The sequence below is a fragment of the Pipistrellus kuhlii genome, unplaced genomic scaffold (assembly GCF_014108245.1).
Source record: "Pipistrellus kuhlii isolate mPipKuh1 unplaced genomic scaffold, mPipKuh1.p scaffold_m20_p_13, whole genome shotgun sequence".
In the NCBI taxonomy this organism is placed as follows: Eukaryota; Metazoa; Chordata; class Mammalia; order Chiroptera; family Vespertilionidae; genus Pipistrellus; species Pipistrellus kuhlii.
In genome coordinates, this window is record NW_023425438.1 from 15,386,071 (window position 1) to 15,405,491 (window position 19,421).

Sequence of the window (19,421 nt, forward strand, 5' to 3'; positions counted from 1 at the left end):
CCCAGAACACCAAGGTTGCGGGATTGATCCCTGGTCAGGGCACATACAAGAGTCGATCAATTAATACATAAATAAGTAGAACAATAAATCTCTCTCTCAAAAAAAAAAAAGGAATTAGAGCTATGCCATTTGACAGATTTCCACAAAGTATTCTGAGTAAGACAGAACAATTTGAAGTACAGGGAATGATCAAAAACACACACACACAAACATATGTGTGTTTCTAATGTAATTCAGATAAACATTTGTACATGCACATGACAACATGGAAAGAAATATGGAATAATATAACCTAGGTTAACATGGATTATTCAGGGTTCTGACAGTTCATGAGTGAGGATGAAAGTTAAGAAAAAAAGAATAAAACCAACCCCCCCCCCAAAAAAAACTACTGAAAATAACTGTCATATTTATGCACGTTTGTAACATTTTATGTGTATATGTATACATATAACTTTTAAATGTAATTGAAATTGTTCACTTCATTTAATTTTCATTAAAATAAAATGTTTCATAATTGTTTTGTTGTGTGTACATTAGCCATGGGAAAGGCAATATTCAAAGTCCTTTCCCACAGAAAGTAACTACACACATCAAATTCCAAACATGTATCAAGTGCCAAGTTCATATCATATTTCATTTGTCTTGCTCTAAAAACAATACATATGACCTTCCCAAATTTTTATTACTTTGTGATAACACCAATAAAACAAAGAACTGACTCAGAAAATGTTTTTTTAGTTCTTCTTCAAGCATGTTCCTTTAAAATATATATATATTTTTTAATAAAATTAATAAAAACATATATATATATGTATATATATATATGTTTTTATTAATTTCAGAGAGGAATGGAGAGGTAGAGATAAAAACATCAATGATTGGCTGTCTCCTGATCAATACCAAAACCTGGGCATGCGCCCTGACCCAGAATTGAACTGTGACTTCCTGGTTCATAAATCAGTGCTCAAACGCTGCGCCATACTGGCCGGGTATCTTTTTAATCTCCACACTTAAGAGTATTCCAACTGTGGCAGAAATCCCTTATCAGCAACGCCCCAACATAGTTAGGAGGGTTTTATAAAATTTCCATGTTCCTTCCCCACTACATGCTCCTATCCATCCTATTTTTTAAAAAATATATTTTTATTGATTTTTTACAGAGAGGAAAGGAGAGGGATAGAGAGTTAGAAACATCAATGAGAGAGAATCATCGATCAGCTGCCTCTTGCACACCTCCTACTGAGGTGTGCCCGCAACCCAGATACATGCCCTTGACCGGAATCGAACCCGGGACCTTTCAGTCCGCAGGCTGACGCTCTATCCACTGAGCCAAAACGGGTTCAGCCATCCTATCTTTTTTTAAGTGACCTTGTCCTGCTGGACCTGGTGTCCTCGCATATTGACGGGCCTTTTATTTAGTGGTTTTTGTGGGGTTTTTTTTTTACTGATTTCAGGTAGAGGAAGGGAGAAGGAGAGAGAGAAAGAAACATCAATGATGAGAGAGAATCACTGATCAGCTGCCTCCTGCACACCCTATTGGGGATCTAGCCCACAACCCAGGCTAGACCAAGAATCCAACCATGACCTCCTGGTTCATGGTTGCTGCTCAACCACTGAGCCACACCAGATGGGCCATCCTCTCCTATTAAGTTTCAATCCCATTCTAAACAGTATCTTTAAAGCTAGAGCAGAAATTCGTAATACATGTATTGCCATTATCTTATTTTTATTTATAGAAGGTAAAATGGTCATTGTCATCTGTGAATTCCATTTTATCAATTTTCATACTTTTTGAGTAAAAGAGGCTATATACCAAATATGATACATGAATACACACATGCGTCCAACAGATATTGTGCTATATATAAGGATATAAGATACACATAGTTTCTGCCCTCTCAGACTTTAAAATTACAGGAGAACAAGACATTAGTTCCAAAAATGACTACATAATAAGAAACATAGTAATAAAGAGGTTAAATGTGGCCTAAGCTGTCTAAATTCAAATTTCAGTCCTTTCAATTACCAGAGTGTAACCCTGAGGAAATTAATTAATCCTTCTGATAATAATTATGTGCCCGTACAGAGTGTTTACTTAATATTAGCTGTAGTTATGCTATTGTTCTTATTAGAGGATTCTGTAAGGCTATGGAGGTGGAGCTAAGTTAACCTAGTAGTAGTTCTGAGAAGGAAACTAAAGCAGAAATCTGATGGATGAATAGAATTTAGGTGAAAAGTGGGCTGGGAAAATGAAAGGAATAACATGCTAGGTAAAGGAAACAGCATGTATAGACTTAAGAGTTCATAAGAATCAGTATATCTTAATTTTTTAAATATTACGTATTGCTAACATAGCAAGAACAGTAGAGCTGTCAAATGATAAAGTCTTGTCAGCAAAAAAAAAAAAAAAAATTAAGTTTTATGATTCGGATTCAATATGCCTGGGTGAATCCAATAAACATTTTTTAAAATTATGGTAAAATATACAAAATGTACTATTTAAACAAGTTAAGTCTACAGCTTAGTGGCATTAAGTACATTCAGTGTTGTGCAACATCACCACTACCCATCTCCTGAACATTTTCATCATCTCAGACTGAAATTCTGTTCCCATTAAGCAATAACTTCACATTACCACCTTTCCCTAGTCCATGGTAACTACTGTTCTACTTTCTGTCTCTATGAATTTGACTATTCTAGGTATTTCAAATAAATGGAATCATAAAACACCTGTGCTTTGTCTGGCTTCTTTCTCTTAGCAAATGTTTCCAAGGTTCATCCATGTTACAGCATATATCAGGTTTCATTCCCTTTTTTTTAAACTGATAATTCCTCATAATCTTAAAAAAAAAAAAAAAGGGTATCCACAACATAAAGGAAAAACAACAACTATGTTTGCTATTTGCAGATGATGTAATCCTGTATATAGAAAAATATATACCAAAGAATCCATAGGAAAGTTACCACAGCTAGTAAATTAATTGAGCAAAATTGCAGAATAAAACCAATACATAAAGAACAGTTTTGTTTTTACATCCCTGCAATGTCAATCTAAAAATTACAAATGTAATTCCATTAGCAACTAAAAGAAGTATAACATCTAAAAGCATAATATACCTAGGGCCCTATTCCACTTGTCCTGTAATTTTCCTAGCTTTTTACTGTTATAACACAATTATAATAAAGAATGCTCAGGGGGGAAAATAAAAGCATAAATACCTAGAAATAGATTTAATCAAGGAGGTGACTTTTAGCCTGAAAACTACAAAACATTACTAAATAAATAAATAAACACCTAAACAAATGAAAAGACATACTGTATTCATGGCTAGGAAGACAATATTGTCAATACTACCAAAACAATCTACAGATCCAATGCAATCCCAATCAAAATTGTTATAATCTTTTTTCCTGCAGAAATGAAAATGCCACTCCTCAAATTTATATGGAATTGCAAAGGGCCCTAAGTAGCCAAAATAATAATAAAGAAGATACTTCCTAATTTCAAAACGTAATATACAATGCTACAGTAATCAGTGTGGTACTGTCATAAATATAGACATATAGACACATATATCAGAATCAAGAGTCCAGAAATAAATCTATGCAGCTATGGTAAACTGATTTTTCTTTTTTTTTTTTACAAAAACGCCAAGTCTATCCAATGGATAAAGATTAATCCCTTCAATAAATGGTGCTGGGATAACTGGATTGCCACATGCAGAGAGAAGAGACAGAGGAGACCAGAGAGAGAGAGAGACAGAGAGAGAGAGAGGAGACAGAGAAGAGAGGAGGAGGAGACGAGAGGAGAGAGGAGAGAGCGGAGAGAGAGGAGAGGAGAGGAGAGAGAGGAGGAGGAGAGAGAGAGGGAGAGGAGGAGAGGAGAGAGGGAGGAGAGAGGAGAGAGAGGAGAGAGAGAGAGGAGAGAGAGAGAGAGGGAGGAGGAGAGAGAAAGAGAGAGAGAGAGAGAGAGAGAGAGAGAAATTGGACACCTAACTCACACCAAATACAAAATTTAACCTAAAATGGATTAATAACCTAAATATAAAAGCTAAAACCATGGCCGAAACCGGTTTGGCTCAGTGGTAGAGCGTCAGTCTGCAGACTGAAGGGTCCCAGGTTCGATTCCGGTCAAGGGCATGTACCTTGGTTGCGGGCACATCCCCGGTGGGGGGGAGGGGGGGGGGGTAGGAGGTAGCTGGTCCATGTTTCTCTCATGGAAGTTTCTGGCTCTCTCTCTCTTTTCCTCTCTGTAAAAAATCAATTAAAAATATATTTAAAAAAAGAAAAGCTAAAACCATGAAGTTCTTAGAAGAAAACCTAAGGGTAAATCATATCATGGCCTTGAATTTATTTGGTAATGAATTCTTTTTTTTTTTTAATATATTTTATTGATTTTTTACAGAGAAGAAGGGGGAGAGATAGAGAGCCAGAAACGTCGATGATAGAGAAACATCAACCAGCTGCCTCCTTCCTGCACATCCCCTACCGGGGATGTGTCAGCAGCCCAATGTACATGCCCTTGACCGGAATCAAACCCAGGACCTTTCAGTCCGCAGACCGACGCTCTACCACTGAGCCAAACTGGTTTCGGCGGTAATGGATTCTTAATATGACATAAAAAATACAAGCAATGAAAGAAAAAAATTGAACTTTATGAAAATTAAAAGCTTTTGCGTACAGAACATTATCAATATACTGAAAGACAACTTTTCAGTTGGCTTTGAATGGAAGAGAATACTTATAAAATCATATCCCCAATAAGGGTTTAATATCAAGAATATATAATGATCTCCTAAAATTCAAAAACAAAAAAAGCTAATTTTAAAATGGGTAATAAACATGAATAGACATTTCTCCAAAGATATACAAATGGAAATGAAGCATGTGATAATTATTAGGAAAAAACAAATACAAACCAAAAGCACACTGAGACATCATTTCACACCAATTAGGATAATTAAAAAAAACACACAAAAAAGAAAACAAGTGTAGGTGAGGATTTAGAGAAACTGAAATCTTTGTTCATTGCTGCTAGGAAAACAGTATGGCAGTTCCTCTAAAAGCTAAAAATAGCACTACCAAATGACCCAGCAATTCTACTTTTAGCTATATACCCAAAATAATTGAAAACAGAGACTTAAACAGATATTTATATACCAACATTCATTGTAGCATTATTCACAAAAGCAAAAGGTAGAACCAACAGATAGATGGATAAACAAATGTGGTATATATGTACAATGAAATATTATTTAGACTTAAAAATTATGGAATTCTGATACATGTCACAACATGAATGAACCTTGAAGATATTATGCTAAGTGAAACAAGAGACAAAAGGACAAACATTGTATGATTCCATTTATATGAGATATATAGAATAGGCAAATTCATAGAGACAAAATAGATTAGAAGTTGGCAGGGGCTAGAGGAGGGGGAAGTGGAGAGTCATTGCTTAATGTGTACAGAGTTTCTGTTTGGGGTGATGGTTGCACAACACTGTAAATGTAGTTACTGGCACTGAATTAATACTTAAAATTGTTAAAATGGCTAATTTTATGTAAACTATATATTTTTAGCACAAAAAAAATCAAAAGAAAAAGTTATTCAATGTATGTAAAAAAATCAGAATCCTACCCAAGTTTTTATGCAAAATATCTGTGGATGTTTATCAGTAAGTGCAATCCATTACAAATTATTGGGTCACACACAGAAATCAATTAATGTGCAAATGATTTAGATTATAAGTAAAATAGAAAATTGGACTTGTCTATATAAGAAAGAAAAAACTTTGTTTAAGCAATTATAAAAAAATAACTGGAATTTAAGTTATCTTATTACAAAAAGCCTGCTAATTAAAAATAACTTTTAAAAAATCTCAACTTGTTTTATTATTTATTTTTAACCCTGAACTAAACTATACGAGAATTGATCCCATTTGCAATTTGGATGCTTTAACACACGTGAGAAGATTACAATATTTTTTATCAGCAGATATGTTTCATAAAAATAGCAATTATGGCCGAAACCGGTTTGGCTCAGTGGATAGAGCGTCGGTCTGTGGACTGACGGGTCCCAGGTTCGATTCCGGTCAAGGGCATGTACCTTGGTTGCGGGCACATCCCCAGTGAAGGGTGGTGCAGAAGGCAGCTAATCAATGTTTCTCTCTCATCGATGTTTCTAGCTCTCTATCCCTCTCCCTTCTTCTCTGTAAAAAATCAATAAAATATATATTTTTTAAAATAGCAATTATATTTTTTAAATTGGATAGTCATAATGCTTACTATAGAATAAGTGCTTAACAAATTTAGTGAATAAAACAAAATCACTCAAAATTAACAGGAAAGTAGCATTAAAGAAACTCTTCCAAAATCATCTCCATGTTATAGTTTTGTTTTGTTTTTTTCCGTTGGTTTTTGTTTGTTTGTTTTTACAGAGGAAGAGAGAGGGATAGAGAGCCAGAAACATCGATGAGAAACATCGACCAGCTGCCTCCTGGTCGATGTGCCCGCAACCAAGATACATGCCCTTCAGTCCGCAGGCCAATACTCTATCTACTGAGCCAAAGTGGTTTTGGCTCCATGTTATAGTTTAAAAAACCTTTAAAAATAATATGAGCAGCCGAAACCGGTTTGGCTCAGCGGTAGAGCATCGGTCTGCGGACTGGAAGGTCCCAGGTTCGATTCCGGTCAAGGGCATGTACATTGGTTGTGGGGACATCCCAGAAGGGGGTGTGCAAGAGGCAGCTGGTTGATATTTCTCTCTCATCGATGTTTCTAGCTTTCTCTCTCCCTTCCTCTCTGTAAAAATATCAATAAAATATATATTTTTAAAAATAATGAGTAATTCAGGGGCCATAATATAAAAAAAAAATTAATTACTCAATTTCTTCAATGTATACCCATCCTCAACTCCAAAGGAAGGTTGCCAGAATTTGACTTTATGAAAATTTCTTTCACTGATTTGTTTCACTTGCTCTGAGGTAACAACTTAAAATGGCAAGTCAACAAGCAAACATCTTTATGGCTGGATGGTTGGACTGCTCCTGATAATCCTGAAGTGACAAAAGCAGTGGTCAGCAAACTCATTAGTCCACAGAGCCAAATATCAACAGTACAATGATTGAAATTTCTTTGGAGAGCCAAATTTTTTCAACTTAAACTTCTTCTAATGCCACTTTTTCAAAATAGACTCGTCCAGGCTGTGGTATTTGGTGCAAGAGCCAGACACTCAAGGGACCAAAGAGCCGCATGTGGCTCGCGAGCCACAGTCTGCGACTACGGGCCTAAAGTATTCCTGATACACTAGTACATAGGAATAGCATGAGTATCATTTGCATTGTTTTATTTTATCTTTATTGCTTTGCTTGTGGTTTTGTACAAAGGTTTAATTATAAATAAACTTCAAAATGAAATGCAAACTTTGATAACCAGCTTGTGTACTATTACTGTCAATAATTAACTTTTGACCATTAGACTTACTCTAACATGTTTGTTTTTAAGCATAAAGGGTTTGGGGGGAACAAATTAGTACCCATTTGAATGGATAATTTCATTGACCCGGGCTGGCTATGAAAACGAACCTCTCAGATCTCTGACCACAGGGAACCTAACGACTGAGGGCCCAGCTTCTCACTGACTGCTCCCTGTCAATGACTGAGCAGAGCAGGCATACATAGTAAGACAAGCCTATCCTGGGATTGAGGAATGCCTGTGATAGGCAACTTTCACTCAAGGACTTCCTGAGGCTGGTGAACTTTTCTTAGAACTGCACAGCAATGTTAGACACTTTCACCCAAAGTTCCTTCCTTCCTCTCCTCTCCTTGACTTACAGTCAGACTTACATCAGAGTCTGACAACTCTCCTGACCTCCATCCTCATTTTCTCTCACAAGCAGTTCTAATACATTTCTTGCATGCTTGATCCCATCTTGGCATCTGCTTGTCCTTTGAAGCATTATACTTTAAAAGAAAAATCTAGCCATTTTAAATGAATCATTGCTAAAATATAGATCAGTTGCCTCCTTGTTTGCTAAAAACTAGGCTGAAGATTCGAATGCTTTTTGACAAGTGAAGACCTCAACCCACCTAACTCCATACATTAGTATTCTTGAGGGGATAAACTCAGAACCACGTGCAATTTAACAAATATGTACTGAGCACCTGCTATACATGAGAAATATGTTAAGCATTCTAGAGAATACAAAATAGGTAAGAACCTATTCTTGTTCTCAAGTAACTCCCAATATAGAGGAGGAGAGAAACTACAGATACAAACAAACTTTAAAGGGCAGACTATCATTAAGTGCTAAAATCGAGATTTAGAATACTAAAGAAATTAAGAGATTCGTTTACTTGCAGGCGTCTTCAAACTACGGCCCGCGGGCCACATGCGGCCCGCAGAGGAGTCTGATCCGGCCCGCCAGGTTTTTTGGGCAATGAGCGCAGCCGAGGTGTTACAGTAGGAATTAGTAGTTCATATAGTCCGGCCCTCCAGCTCTCTGATGGACCGTGATCTGGCCCCCACTTTAAAAAGTTTGAGGATGCCTGACTTAGGGGATGGAGTTGTAGTAGAAAGTCTTTGCAAAGGAAATGGCATTGAAATGTACTTTGAAAGATATCATCAGAATGCTCAGTATACCTGCCTGCAATGAACAAGGACAGTCCAACCAAGATGCCTTCCAGGCTTGCCACACTCGGCTATCCCCCAAGTGTCAATCTGTCCTATCACAGTTCTCTCACAAACTCTCTCCCAGAGTACTGATGGTTTCTTAGTTCCCCTCCAAGTGTGCTCTGCTCCCAGTATTCCCTCTTTCATCACCCTTACAGCTTAAGACTTCTAAGGCAGAAACCTGGGAATTAGCTTTAACTCCTCTCTCATTACCCTGTCATTCAATCACCAATCCACCCCCAATTCTAATATCTGTCCACTTTTCTTTATACCTACAGCTATTGCCCTAGTCAGACCACCATTATCCCCGTCTGTGAATTGCTGCACAAGTCTCCTAACTGGCCTTCTTGCCAGCAGTTCTGCTGTCATTGAATCTATGCTCTAGAGAGCAAACAGTGACCCTTTAAAATCCTATTTAATAAAAGGGTAATATGCAAATTGACCCTAACTGTGGAGGCAGAATGACTGGGAATGACTGTTCGCTATGATGCGCACTGACCACCAAGGGGCAGACGCTCAATACAGGAGTTGCCCCATGATGGTCAGTCGCTTCCACAGGGGGAGCACTGCTCAGCCAGAAGCCAGCTCATGGCTGGCCAGCGCAGCGCTGTACTGACAACAAACAATTAGAAAATAAGTTTTTAAAACACTTTACAATAGCATAAAAAAAAAACCAAAAGATTTAGGATTAAACTTAACGAAAGATATGTAAGATTTCTACACTAAAAACTACAGTGTTGCCGGGACCGGTTTGGCTCAGTGGTAGAGCGTCGGTCTGAGAACTGAAAGGTCCCAGGTTCGATTCCGGTCAAGGGCATGTACATTGGTTGCGGGCACATCTCCCGTAGGGTGTGCAAGAGGCAGCTGGTCGATGTTCCTCCCTCACTGACGTTTCTAGTTCTCTATCCCTCTCTCCTCCTCTCTGTAAAAAATCAATAAAATATTTTTGTTTTTTAAAAACAACTATAAAGCTTTTAGAAAACAGCATTAGGAGATTATCTTCATAACCTGGTGGCAGGCAAGGGGTTTCTTGAACTCAGAGAGCAATAACCTTAAAAGAAAAAAGGCTGATAAATTTGATCAATATTAAAAACTTCTGCTCATCAAAGAAAAATACCATTAGGAAAATGAACTGCCCAGACAGAGTGTCTCAGTTGGTTGAGTGTCATTCTGTACACTGAAAGGTTGCCAATTCTATTCCTGGTCAGGGCAAATAGCTGCATTGTGGGTTTGATCCCCAGTTGGGGAATGTATGGAAGGCAACCAATTGATGTTTCTCTCTCACATCAATGTTTCTCTCTCCCTCTCTACCCTCTGCCCTTTCTGTCTGAAAGCATATCCTAGGTGAGAAAAAAAAATTTTTTTTAATATATTTTATTGATTTTTTTACAGAGAGGAAAAGAGAGGGATAGTTAGAAACATCGATGAGAGAGAAACACTAGTCAGCTACGTCCTGCACAACCCCTACTGGGGATGTGCCTGCAACTAAGGTACGTGCCCTTGACCGGAATAGAACCTGGGACCCTTCAGTCCACAGGCCAAGGCTCTATCCACTGAGCCAAACCGGTTTCGGCTATAACTCAATACTAAATACTCTTACAACTAAATACTATAAAGGAAAATAACTCAAATTTTTAAATGGGCAACAGATTTACGCAGATACTGCCCAAAGGATATACAAATGCTCAGGACCAGTAAGATCAAGAATAAGTGTTCAATGTCATTAGTCATCAAGATAATGGAAACTAAAATCGCAATGAGATACCACTACATACCCATCACAACGACTAAAATTAAAGACTAATAACATTAAATATTGTCAAGGATGTCGAGCAACAGGAACTCTCATACACTATTGGTAGGGATGTAAAATGGGTATAACCACTTTGAGAAAAAGTTTGGAAGTTTCTTTTAAACTAAGCAGACACCTACTCTTTGGGACATTTCTCCTGGTATTTACCCAAGAGAAATTAAAACAGTTGTCTACAAAAGAAGAATACTGATATAAGAATATTCCAGGCAGCTTTATTCTTTTTTTTTTAAATATATTTTATTGATTTTGTACAGAGAGGAAGGGAGAGGGATAGAGAAAAACATCGATGAGAGAGAGTCATCGATCAGCTGCCTCTTGCACACCCCCTACAGGGGATATGCCCGCAACCAAGGTACATGCCCTTGACCGGAATCGAACCCAGGTCCTTCAGTCCCCAAGCCGACGCTCTATCCATTGAGCCAAACTGGTTTCGGCCAGGCAGCTTTATTCTTAATAGCCCAAAACTGGAAACTTCCCAGGTAACCACCTACTTGAAAAATGAACTGACACATTTATATGATAAAAAAAGAACTGAATTCTTAATAAACTCAACCTCAAAAGTTTTACCAAAAAATATATGATGCATGATTCTATCTATACTAGAGGCCTGGTACACGAAATTCATGCACTTGATGGGGGGGTCCCTCATCCCAGCCTGCAACCTTTCGCAATCCAGGAGCCCTCGAGGGATGTCCGACTAATGACAAACAGTAAAATGTAAATTACAGAATCTATATGATGGGTATATGAGTGTTTACAATTATTTCAACTTTTCTGAATATTTAAATTTTTCATAATAAAATGTTGGGTAAAAAACTTGGTCACAAGACAAAAGTATTTTAAAATGTAGTACACTTTTTTCCTATTCCATCTATAGCTATAATAAAAAACACATTATGGGAGTTGTGAGTAGCTGCCACTTTCATTATTATTTGGCTAAAGCATCCTCACTGCTGTGATAGCTAGACCTACCTGCTACTGCTGGCACACAGTCTCCCTCTGCACTGCAATACACACCTAATCCTCGTGGATTTCGCCATCACCCATGTATGCAACTCATCATTCAATACACTAGCTTCAGAGCTTCTAATTAGCTAATCTCCTTCACCTCTGGATTAAAACTCAAATAATCATCATTCTAACCGTGGTCCCCTATCTGCACCCATCACCTTCCTCTCCCAACTTATCAAGGGTTTTAATCCATGGAGCCCCCATTAACACCTTTATTACTTCTCTAGTAGCTTTATTTCCTCTCTTATCACCTGAAATATCTCTATCTTCTTAATCCCTATCGCAGTCACCTGCAACCAACTATCGCCCCTCAACCCATTAACTAATGAGTGCTGCTGGCGGAAAATCTCACAGCTATCAACTAATTTATAGTCTCCACACTCCACACCACTCAGCAATTCCTTCCGAACTCACTGCTGGCTCCTTCTGCATATTCCAGAGCAGCAATTCCAAAATTTGATCATGCTTATTAAACTCCTTACTCATTTCTCTTTCTTCACTCTATGTAAAAATCTTGCCTTTCATTTTATGAAAACAGAAGCTACCTGGCATGAACTCCCTGCTTTTCAACCTACAAAACCATCTTCATCTCTTTCCCTCCCATTTCAGAAGAAGGGAGGTAGCATACATAAGTGTTTAAAAATGCAGACTCTAACAAAATTACCCTTTCCAAACCTCAGTTTCCTCTGTTGTAAAATGGAGGCAATAATAGTATTCTATCCTGTGAGAATCAGGGAACATTTGTAAGGCACTTAAAATAGTACAGCAAATAGTTCAAAGCAAATTCCATGCTGTGTTCCTGAGCTCATCTCCTCCTTGTTCAGTATTTCACCAGCATTCTCTCTCCGCTCCTTCCCCAAAGACAGTTTCTCTCTTCTTCAAATAAAAACACAGGTCTTTCCCAACCTTGAATCCACTTCTTGCCACAGAAATAGCTCTTTAAGTCATCTGTCCTTGTTACTCTTTTTCCATGCTCTTCCATCTTCTCCTCTCACACTGAAACTGCTAGAAATAAGTGACCCTCCAGCTGTGAAGTCTAATAGTTTTCAGGTACCTCCTTTAGCCTGACACATTTGTGACTCTTCTTGAAACGCCTTTCTCAGCTTTTCAGACACTAGGGTCGTTCCTTCTTAATCTCTTTTACTCACTGCTTTCCCTCTGCTCTCCCCCTACACATCATAGCATACACTTTTCCCCAGTTCTAATGCCAGCCCTATTTCACTCTTACTTCTAATCATTTTCAGTGAGTGGCCTCATCTACTTTTTGTAGCACCTTATTTGAGGAACAAATGACATACAATTAATTGCATATATGTGAGCTGGACACTGTTAAATTTTAACATATGTACATACCCCTGAAACTAGGCACAAAGGAGATAAATGAGCATAAAATCTTCCCTTCTAAAACAACTACTGACATGCTTTTTGTCCTTGTAGATTAGTTTGCATTTTCTAGAATTTTTATATAAATAGAATTATATGGTATATACTCTTTTAATCTGGCTTCTTTCATTCAGCTTAATTATTTTGACATTCAGCCACATTGTCACGTGTATCAATACTTCATTCTATTGCTGAGCAGTATTCTAATTTATGGCTGTTCCACAATTTGTTTATTCATTCATCTGTTGATAAACATTTTGGTTGTTTTCATTTTTTAAAATTTATTTTTATTTTTTTCTGAACAGAGCTTCCATGAGCATTAATGTGTAAGCCTTTGTACGGATACAGGCTTCATCTGTTCTTACGGCTTTATGTGTATAACCATAAGTTCCAAATAAGATTTGCCAGGTACCAACAACCTACTCCCAACTGGACAAGTCCACCTGGATAACCCAAAAGGACGTCTAAATCAAGATGTCCACAACTCTTCTTAGCATGCTGTTCTCTCCACCCCGACAACAGGTTTTCCTCTTATATTCTCCATCCTGACTAAAGGCTCTCAAACCAAAAGCTTAAGACTTTCTGCTCTCCTGCTACTTCCCCCAATCGCTCAGTGAGTTACCAGGTCCTGTCAACTCTGCCTTTTAAACATCTCAAACAAAATTCATCACCACATCTCACTTTATGGCCAAATGAATTTTCTAAAATTCAATTCTGATGTCACTCCCCTATTAAAATTTCTATACTTCTATCCCCTCAAGATAAAATTCAAACTCCCCCAGCTTAACATACAAAACATTCTCTATACACTAGTTTCCTTATCAGTCACCCGCTGACACTTCCCATCATTCTTTGGATGATGTCATTTACCTTTTTATCCTCAGCACAAAGCTGAGGGTAATACTTGGTCTGTAGTAGGCATATATTTATGGAATAAAGAAGATAGAACTTAACTGGAAAGACATTCTGAGCATATTCAAAAAAAGAAGTTCAGACTGGCTGAAGCATAAAGAATAAAAAGATTACAGTAGGCAATCCAGTCACAAAAGCAGGACGAAGCCAGATCATCGACACCATCAATTCCATGCTAAAGAATGTGCACTTCATCCTATGGCCTCAAAAGACATCAACAATTCTGAACAGGATGATACATTCACAAGTGTACTGTAACTTCTGAAATTTGACAAGTGGATAAAGGCAAAGTGAGGAGCTGTGAATTCAGTTAAGAGACTGTCCCAGTAACATGCGAAAGTAAACTCAGCGCATTAGGAATAAGAGGGAATAGATTAGAAGAACATGTCAAAGGGCAATGAATCTACCGGCTCTGTGCCTGGGTGTGGGCAATAATGCAAAGAGAGAACTCAAAGATGACTCCAAAGTTTTGAACCATTCACATAAAAGCCATTAAACAGGAATAATATTTCTTTAATTGTAGGTGGAAGAGATGTAGGTGATGATTTTAGTTTGAGTATTCTGACACCCATTCATTCAAAGTTAAGTGCCTACAAGGTGTCAGGTACTGCATGGATGGAGGGTAAAATGAAGATTAGAATATCATCCCTATTTTCACCCTAGCTGGGTGGCTCAGTTGTTTTGAAGTGTCGTCCCATACACCAAAAAGGTTGTGGGTTCAATTACTGGTCAGGGCACATAATAGGTTGCAGGCAAATACCGGAGGCAACTGATCAATGTTTCTTTTTCACATTAATGTTTCTCTGTCTCTCTTTGTCTGTCTCTCTCTCAATAAACATATCCTCAGTCAGGAATACACACACACACACACACACACACACACACATACACGCACACACCCGTTATCCCTGTTCTCAAGGCCCCACCAATATAGTTGAGAAAGAACAGGGCAGGGGGAACAATTATATAGAAACTTAAAATTCATTGTTAAGTACTAGGCTAGGGTGCTAACAGAAAATAAAGATTTTCCAACTCAGCACTGAAGATTTGAGAAAAGATCTGAGGTTAAATTAGTCCAGAAGGATGAGTAATGTTAGGCCAGGCAAAGAGCAGTCCAGGTGAAAAGAACAGCATGTCCAAAGAGCCTCAGGTGAGATAACACAAGTTGGGTGCATCTGCAGCAGTGCAGGAAGTCTAAAGGAAGAGTTCAAGACACGGAGATAGCCACATGAAATGTCTTGCAGGCAGGTGAAAATGTAGGTTTTGAGGCACCAAAAGCTTATCCACATATAAAATATATTTTCAATCTCGCCTTAGTTGGCTTAGTATCGTCATTAGTGAATAAGAAATTAAATAAGAATTGGAAGAAACTTACATATCAGCTGGATTGTGTACACTTCCAACCTCTCCCATCACTTCCACTGTCATTTAAGAGTATCTCTGCTTCCAGTCAAAGTTGGTTAATGTCAATGAGCAAAGAGATGGTGGGGACTGTGGTAAGTGGGAAACACCACGTGCTATGTCTAAAAAGGGCAGCTCCGGCAGTTTTACTGCCTTGCTTGAATGCGTGCCCAATGCGGGAAGAGCTTCCTATTCTTCAAGAAAAGCTCAAAAGTCAGGTTTTATGTAATATGTCCCATTTTAAAATTTTGGCAACTAATTGCATTGAAATTAAAATAACACGGTGCCAGTCAAACAGAATGTGTCTGTGGACAGATTTCAGCAAGGGCCACCCGTGTGCAGGAGTCAGATCTGTCTGCCAAAGCCTACAATGCTCTTTTCACTACTTCCTAGGCCCCTCCACTGAGAGGGTATCTTGGTGCTTCCCCCAGGGTTGGCATTGCTTGCACTAGACAAAATAGCCCCAAACTGATGGTGTCTTATGAGTTCTTTTGTATGTTCTGAACAATTTTTCTGTCTCCTCCCCACCTTGGTCAGGATACCAATCAGCTCTAGCATCACTGAGACTTCTTTTTCACCTTTTATTATGAGCTAAGACTAGACAGTGCACAAAATTTATGCATGGGTAGGGTCACTAGGCCTGGCCAGCGATCAGGGTCCATCAGGTTCCCAGGTTCCCTGGCTCCCTACCTCTTCCTTCCCTGGCTCCCTCAAGCAGCCCCCTGCCACTGGGTGCCCCCCATCACCACCATGTCCTGCACTGGCAGGGGGGGGAGGGTGTCAGCATACATCATGGCCAGATATCAAACTCCTGGTCTCCCCATCGAACTCCCCTGGGGAAAATTTGCATATTAGCCTTTTATTATCTAAGGAAAAGGGATGCCAGCTGCAGGTAAAGCAAAAGTAAATAGAGGGAGAGCCTGATGGGATTCCTAATGAATAAAGAACACAAGGCACACTCCATCTCCTTGGTTTTCTTGGAAAACAATTATCACAGAGATGTCTGCAACTAGTCAGACACCTGAAGGGAAAAAAACAGTCACTTATATCTGAAATATATGAGTAAAACTGCGAAACAAACCAAATAGTCTCCTCAGTGAGACACCAAGGGGGGGAAGGAGAACAGAGCAAAAGGGAAAGTAAAAGTTGGTGGCCTCAGAGGAATACCAGACACCTTTTTTCTTTTTTTTTTAGACACCGTTTTTTGAAAGGATAAGCATTTAGCACAAAAGGTATATTACCCATAATCTCAAAGCTCAGTAGGAGTAAAAAAATTTTTCCCACCAGAAAAGATGAAACCCTGTAGGAGCAACAAGACATCGGGACTTAGAAACAGGATTAAAAGAGTAAAACAATCCCTGTGTTTATAGGAAAGGCAGAAGGAAAACAAACCAGAAAAGTTCATGTCCATTCAAACCAGTTCCTGAGGTCTCAATGTGTTGGATGTTGCTTTTAGAAGCTTTAAAAAATGCAGCAGCAGCAGCCACAACAAAATGTAGCCACATTCCCTAAGACGTTTTAAAAAGTACAGACCGTGTTGTAACTTCAGATAACAATGTGGCACACTTGCACACACACACACACACACACACACACACACACACACGGTTCACATTGCTAATCCACAAAACCAAATGAAAGTAACCAAGATGGTTCACATTTCGAATCCACAAAACCAAGTGATAGCAGCACCAAGATTCGTTAGGAAGCCAAGAACGGCCCGTGCCCCGGCCCCTGCTCCCCTGAGTGGAGGGAGGGAACACTGGACAAGGAAGAGGGATCGCAGAGGGGGAGAGCACGGCAGGCCCTGTGGCTGCTGGCAGGCGAGCTCTGCCACTGCACGGAGCGAGCGTGCGGGCCAGCACTGCCGAGCCCCCTGCCGCGGGCAGCCTGCACCCCTGCACGCCGAGGCCCGCGGCCCGCAGCTCCGGGGCGAAGACCGGGGCGGCGGCGGCGGCGCGGCCTGCTCTGACCTCCGCTGGGCTCGGGCCGCGGCGGCCGGGGGAGGGCACGGACCTGTCAGCGGTTTGTCTGATCGGGACACACTCCCCCCGCCCGCCCGCGGCCTCGCCACACACGGGGCGAATGTCACCGCCGAGAGGGGGGAACCGCTCGGTGCACGGAGGCGGCGAGACCGGGGAAGAAAGAGGGACTCGGCCCCGCGCCCGCCTCCCCGGCCGGCCCGGCCCGGCGCCCCGGCGGGGACGGCGGGCGGCTGGCGGCGGGTCCCCCCGCGCTCACCTTCTTCAGCGCCGGCACCAGCAGCCCCCGCCACTTGGGCGCGTTCTCGTCGCTGAAGAAGTCGTAGGGCAGCGGCGGCGCCTGCATGGTGGCCCCGGGCGCCTCGGGGCGGGCAGGGGGCGGCGGCGGCGGCGGCGGCGGCGGCCGAGCCCGGGAGGGCGAGCTCGAAGCGCGGAGCGAGCAGGGCCGCGGCCCCGCCGGACCGACGGACGGACGCACGGACGGCCCGGCCCCCTCGGGGCGCCGCGCGGCCCGCCTAGCCCCGGAGACCGGGCTGAGGGGCGAGGCCCGCGCCCGGCCGCCCACCCGACACGGGGACCCGCCGCCGAGAGCCTGGGCAGCCCGGAGGCGGCGGCGGCGGCATCCCGCACCACCGCCCCGGGCCGGGCTCCCCTGCGCCGCCCGCCCGCCCGCCCGCCGGGTCTGCTGCGCTCTGGCCCGGCCTGGCCCCGCGGAGGAGCCGGCGGCTGGGGGAGGGCGTGTGGAGGGGCGCTCCGGCCGCTGCGCCCGCTCGGCGGCAGTCCCCGGCCGCGGGACCGGAGCGGCCCCGGGAGGCGCGGAGCGGGGCCGGGGTGGGTCTGGCGGGGGAAGGGAGAGGCCCGAGGTCGCGGCGGGGGATCGGCTGCCGGAGGAGGTGCCGCCGCCGCCGCCGGTGCAGCGCTGGAGCTTCCTACTAGCGAGCGGGAGCGCGCGCCGCTGCGCATGCGCCGCGGGGCAGGGCCGGTTCGCTCCGGGTTTTCCGGCTCCCGCGGGGGGCGGGGGGGAGAGGGGGGAGGCGCCCCGGGGCTGCAGGGGGAGGCGAGGGGGTCCGAGAGGTCGCACCCCGGGCCGAGTGGGCCCTGCGGGGCGGGAGCGGGGAAGGGAGGATGGGGCGGCGCCCAGGGTGTGCGTGGGCCGCGGAGGAGCCCACCCCTTCTGGTGCAGTCCCGGCGCCTTTCTTGTCGGAAAGGGGTGTGTGTGCATGTGTGTGCGTGTGTGTGTGTGTGTGTGTGTGTGTGTACTTTGCTCCCGAACACACGGAGCTAGATAAGGACGACTGCCCCAGAGCCTAGTCAACAGACTGGACAAAAGATAGCTGGCTTTCTCAGGAAAACTTGCTCGGGATTTGTGAGAGAATAATAGAAGCGATCCCAGTGTTTCCAATCCGCCTTTGCACATCATCGCAGAATCAAACGTGGACGTGTGTGTGTGTGTGTGTGTGTGTGTGTGTGTGTGTGTAAAATTCACTATGTTCCTCTTTCAAACCCACTCCACACGATGAACTCCGTTCACCACTGGCCTCCAATCACCACTGACCGCCCGTGCAAACGGAGACCTCGCCTGCAGCTAGCTCCCCAGCCCCGCACCACTTCGCTGGTGGGTTTTCATCTAGGATTTCTCTTCCACCGAAGTGACCAGCTCCTGGAAGGCAGGTCCCTCCTCGCTAGGAGCTCTGCACAGAACAGGCACTTCGTGGAAGGTTGTGGAATGCTAAAAGGAGCATTATCTATAGTGTTCCTGCACCTTCAGCCATCTGCAGCTATCTAAAGGACTGTGATGGGAAAGGTGTAGGATATGTTTGTGTGAGTCTAAGCAACTGGATTTAAGGTCAGGCTCCTGACCCAAATCACTCCTTGGTTTCCCACTATTCCTTTCAGACTTCGGACCATGGCTCACTAAGCCTGCGTGTGGCTCCTGTTTGCATTCTTAGCCTTTTTTTTTTTTTTTTCCTTCTCACATTTTTAAATCTTGGCTCCGCACACGCCAGTTACACTGGCCTTCTATTCCCAGCAGACACCAACCTCTTCTCTGCCTCCAGGGCTTTGTTCTCCCCCCAGCCTGGAACTCGCTCTGCTCTCTGCTCCCAAAGGTTCGCTCGGCTGGTTATCATCCCCACCACCTCCCAGAGGCCTTCTCTGACAACCCTAAGCGGCTCCCACCTATTCCCACTGTAAGCCGTGGCCTGTTTCTTTTCCTTGCCAGCATAAATCACGGTCCCGTTAATT

General features: G+C 42.4%; 1 protein-coding gene across 4 annotated transcripts in view; it reads right to left on the reverse strand.

Annotated features, from left to right (window-relative positions):
* Positions 1-18,094, reverse strand: part of SOS1 (SOS Ras/Rac guanine nucleotide exchange factor 1) — a 95,015-nt gene extending 76,921 nt beyond the window's left edge. For 2 of the 4 annotated variants that reach the window (XM_045580660.1, XM_036435075.2), the window contains exon 1: positions 17,437-18,094. In XM_045580660.1, the coding sequence (XP_045436616.1) occupies positions 17,437-17,523 (87 nt within the window). In that variant the 5' untranslated portion in view covers positions 17,524-18,094. The remainder of the gene's footprint in view (positions 1-17,436) is intronic. The other 2 variants (XM_036435074.2, XM_036435073.2) reach the window with 2 other exon arrangements.
* Between the last annotated feature and the right edge of the window lie 1,327 nt (positions 18,095-19,421).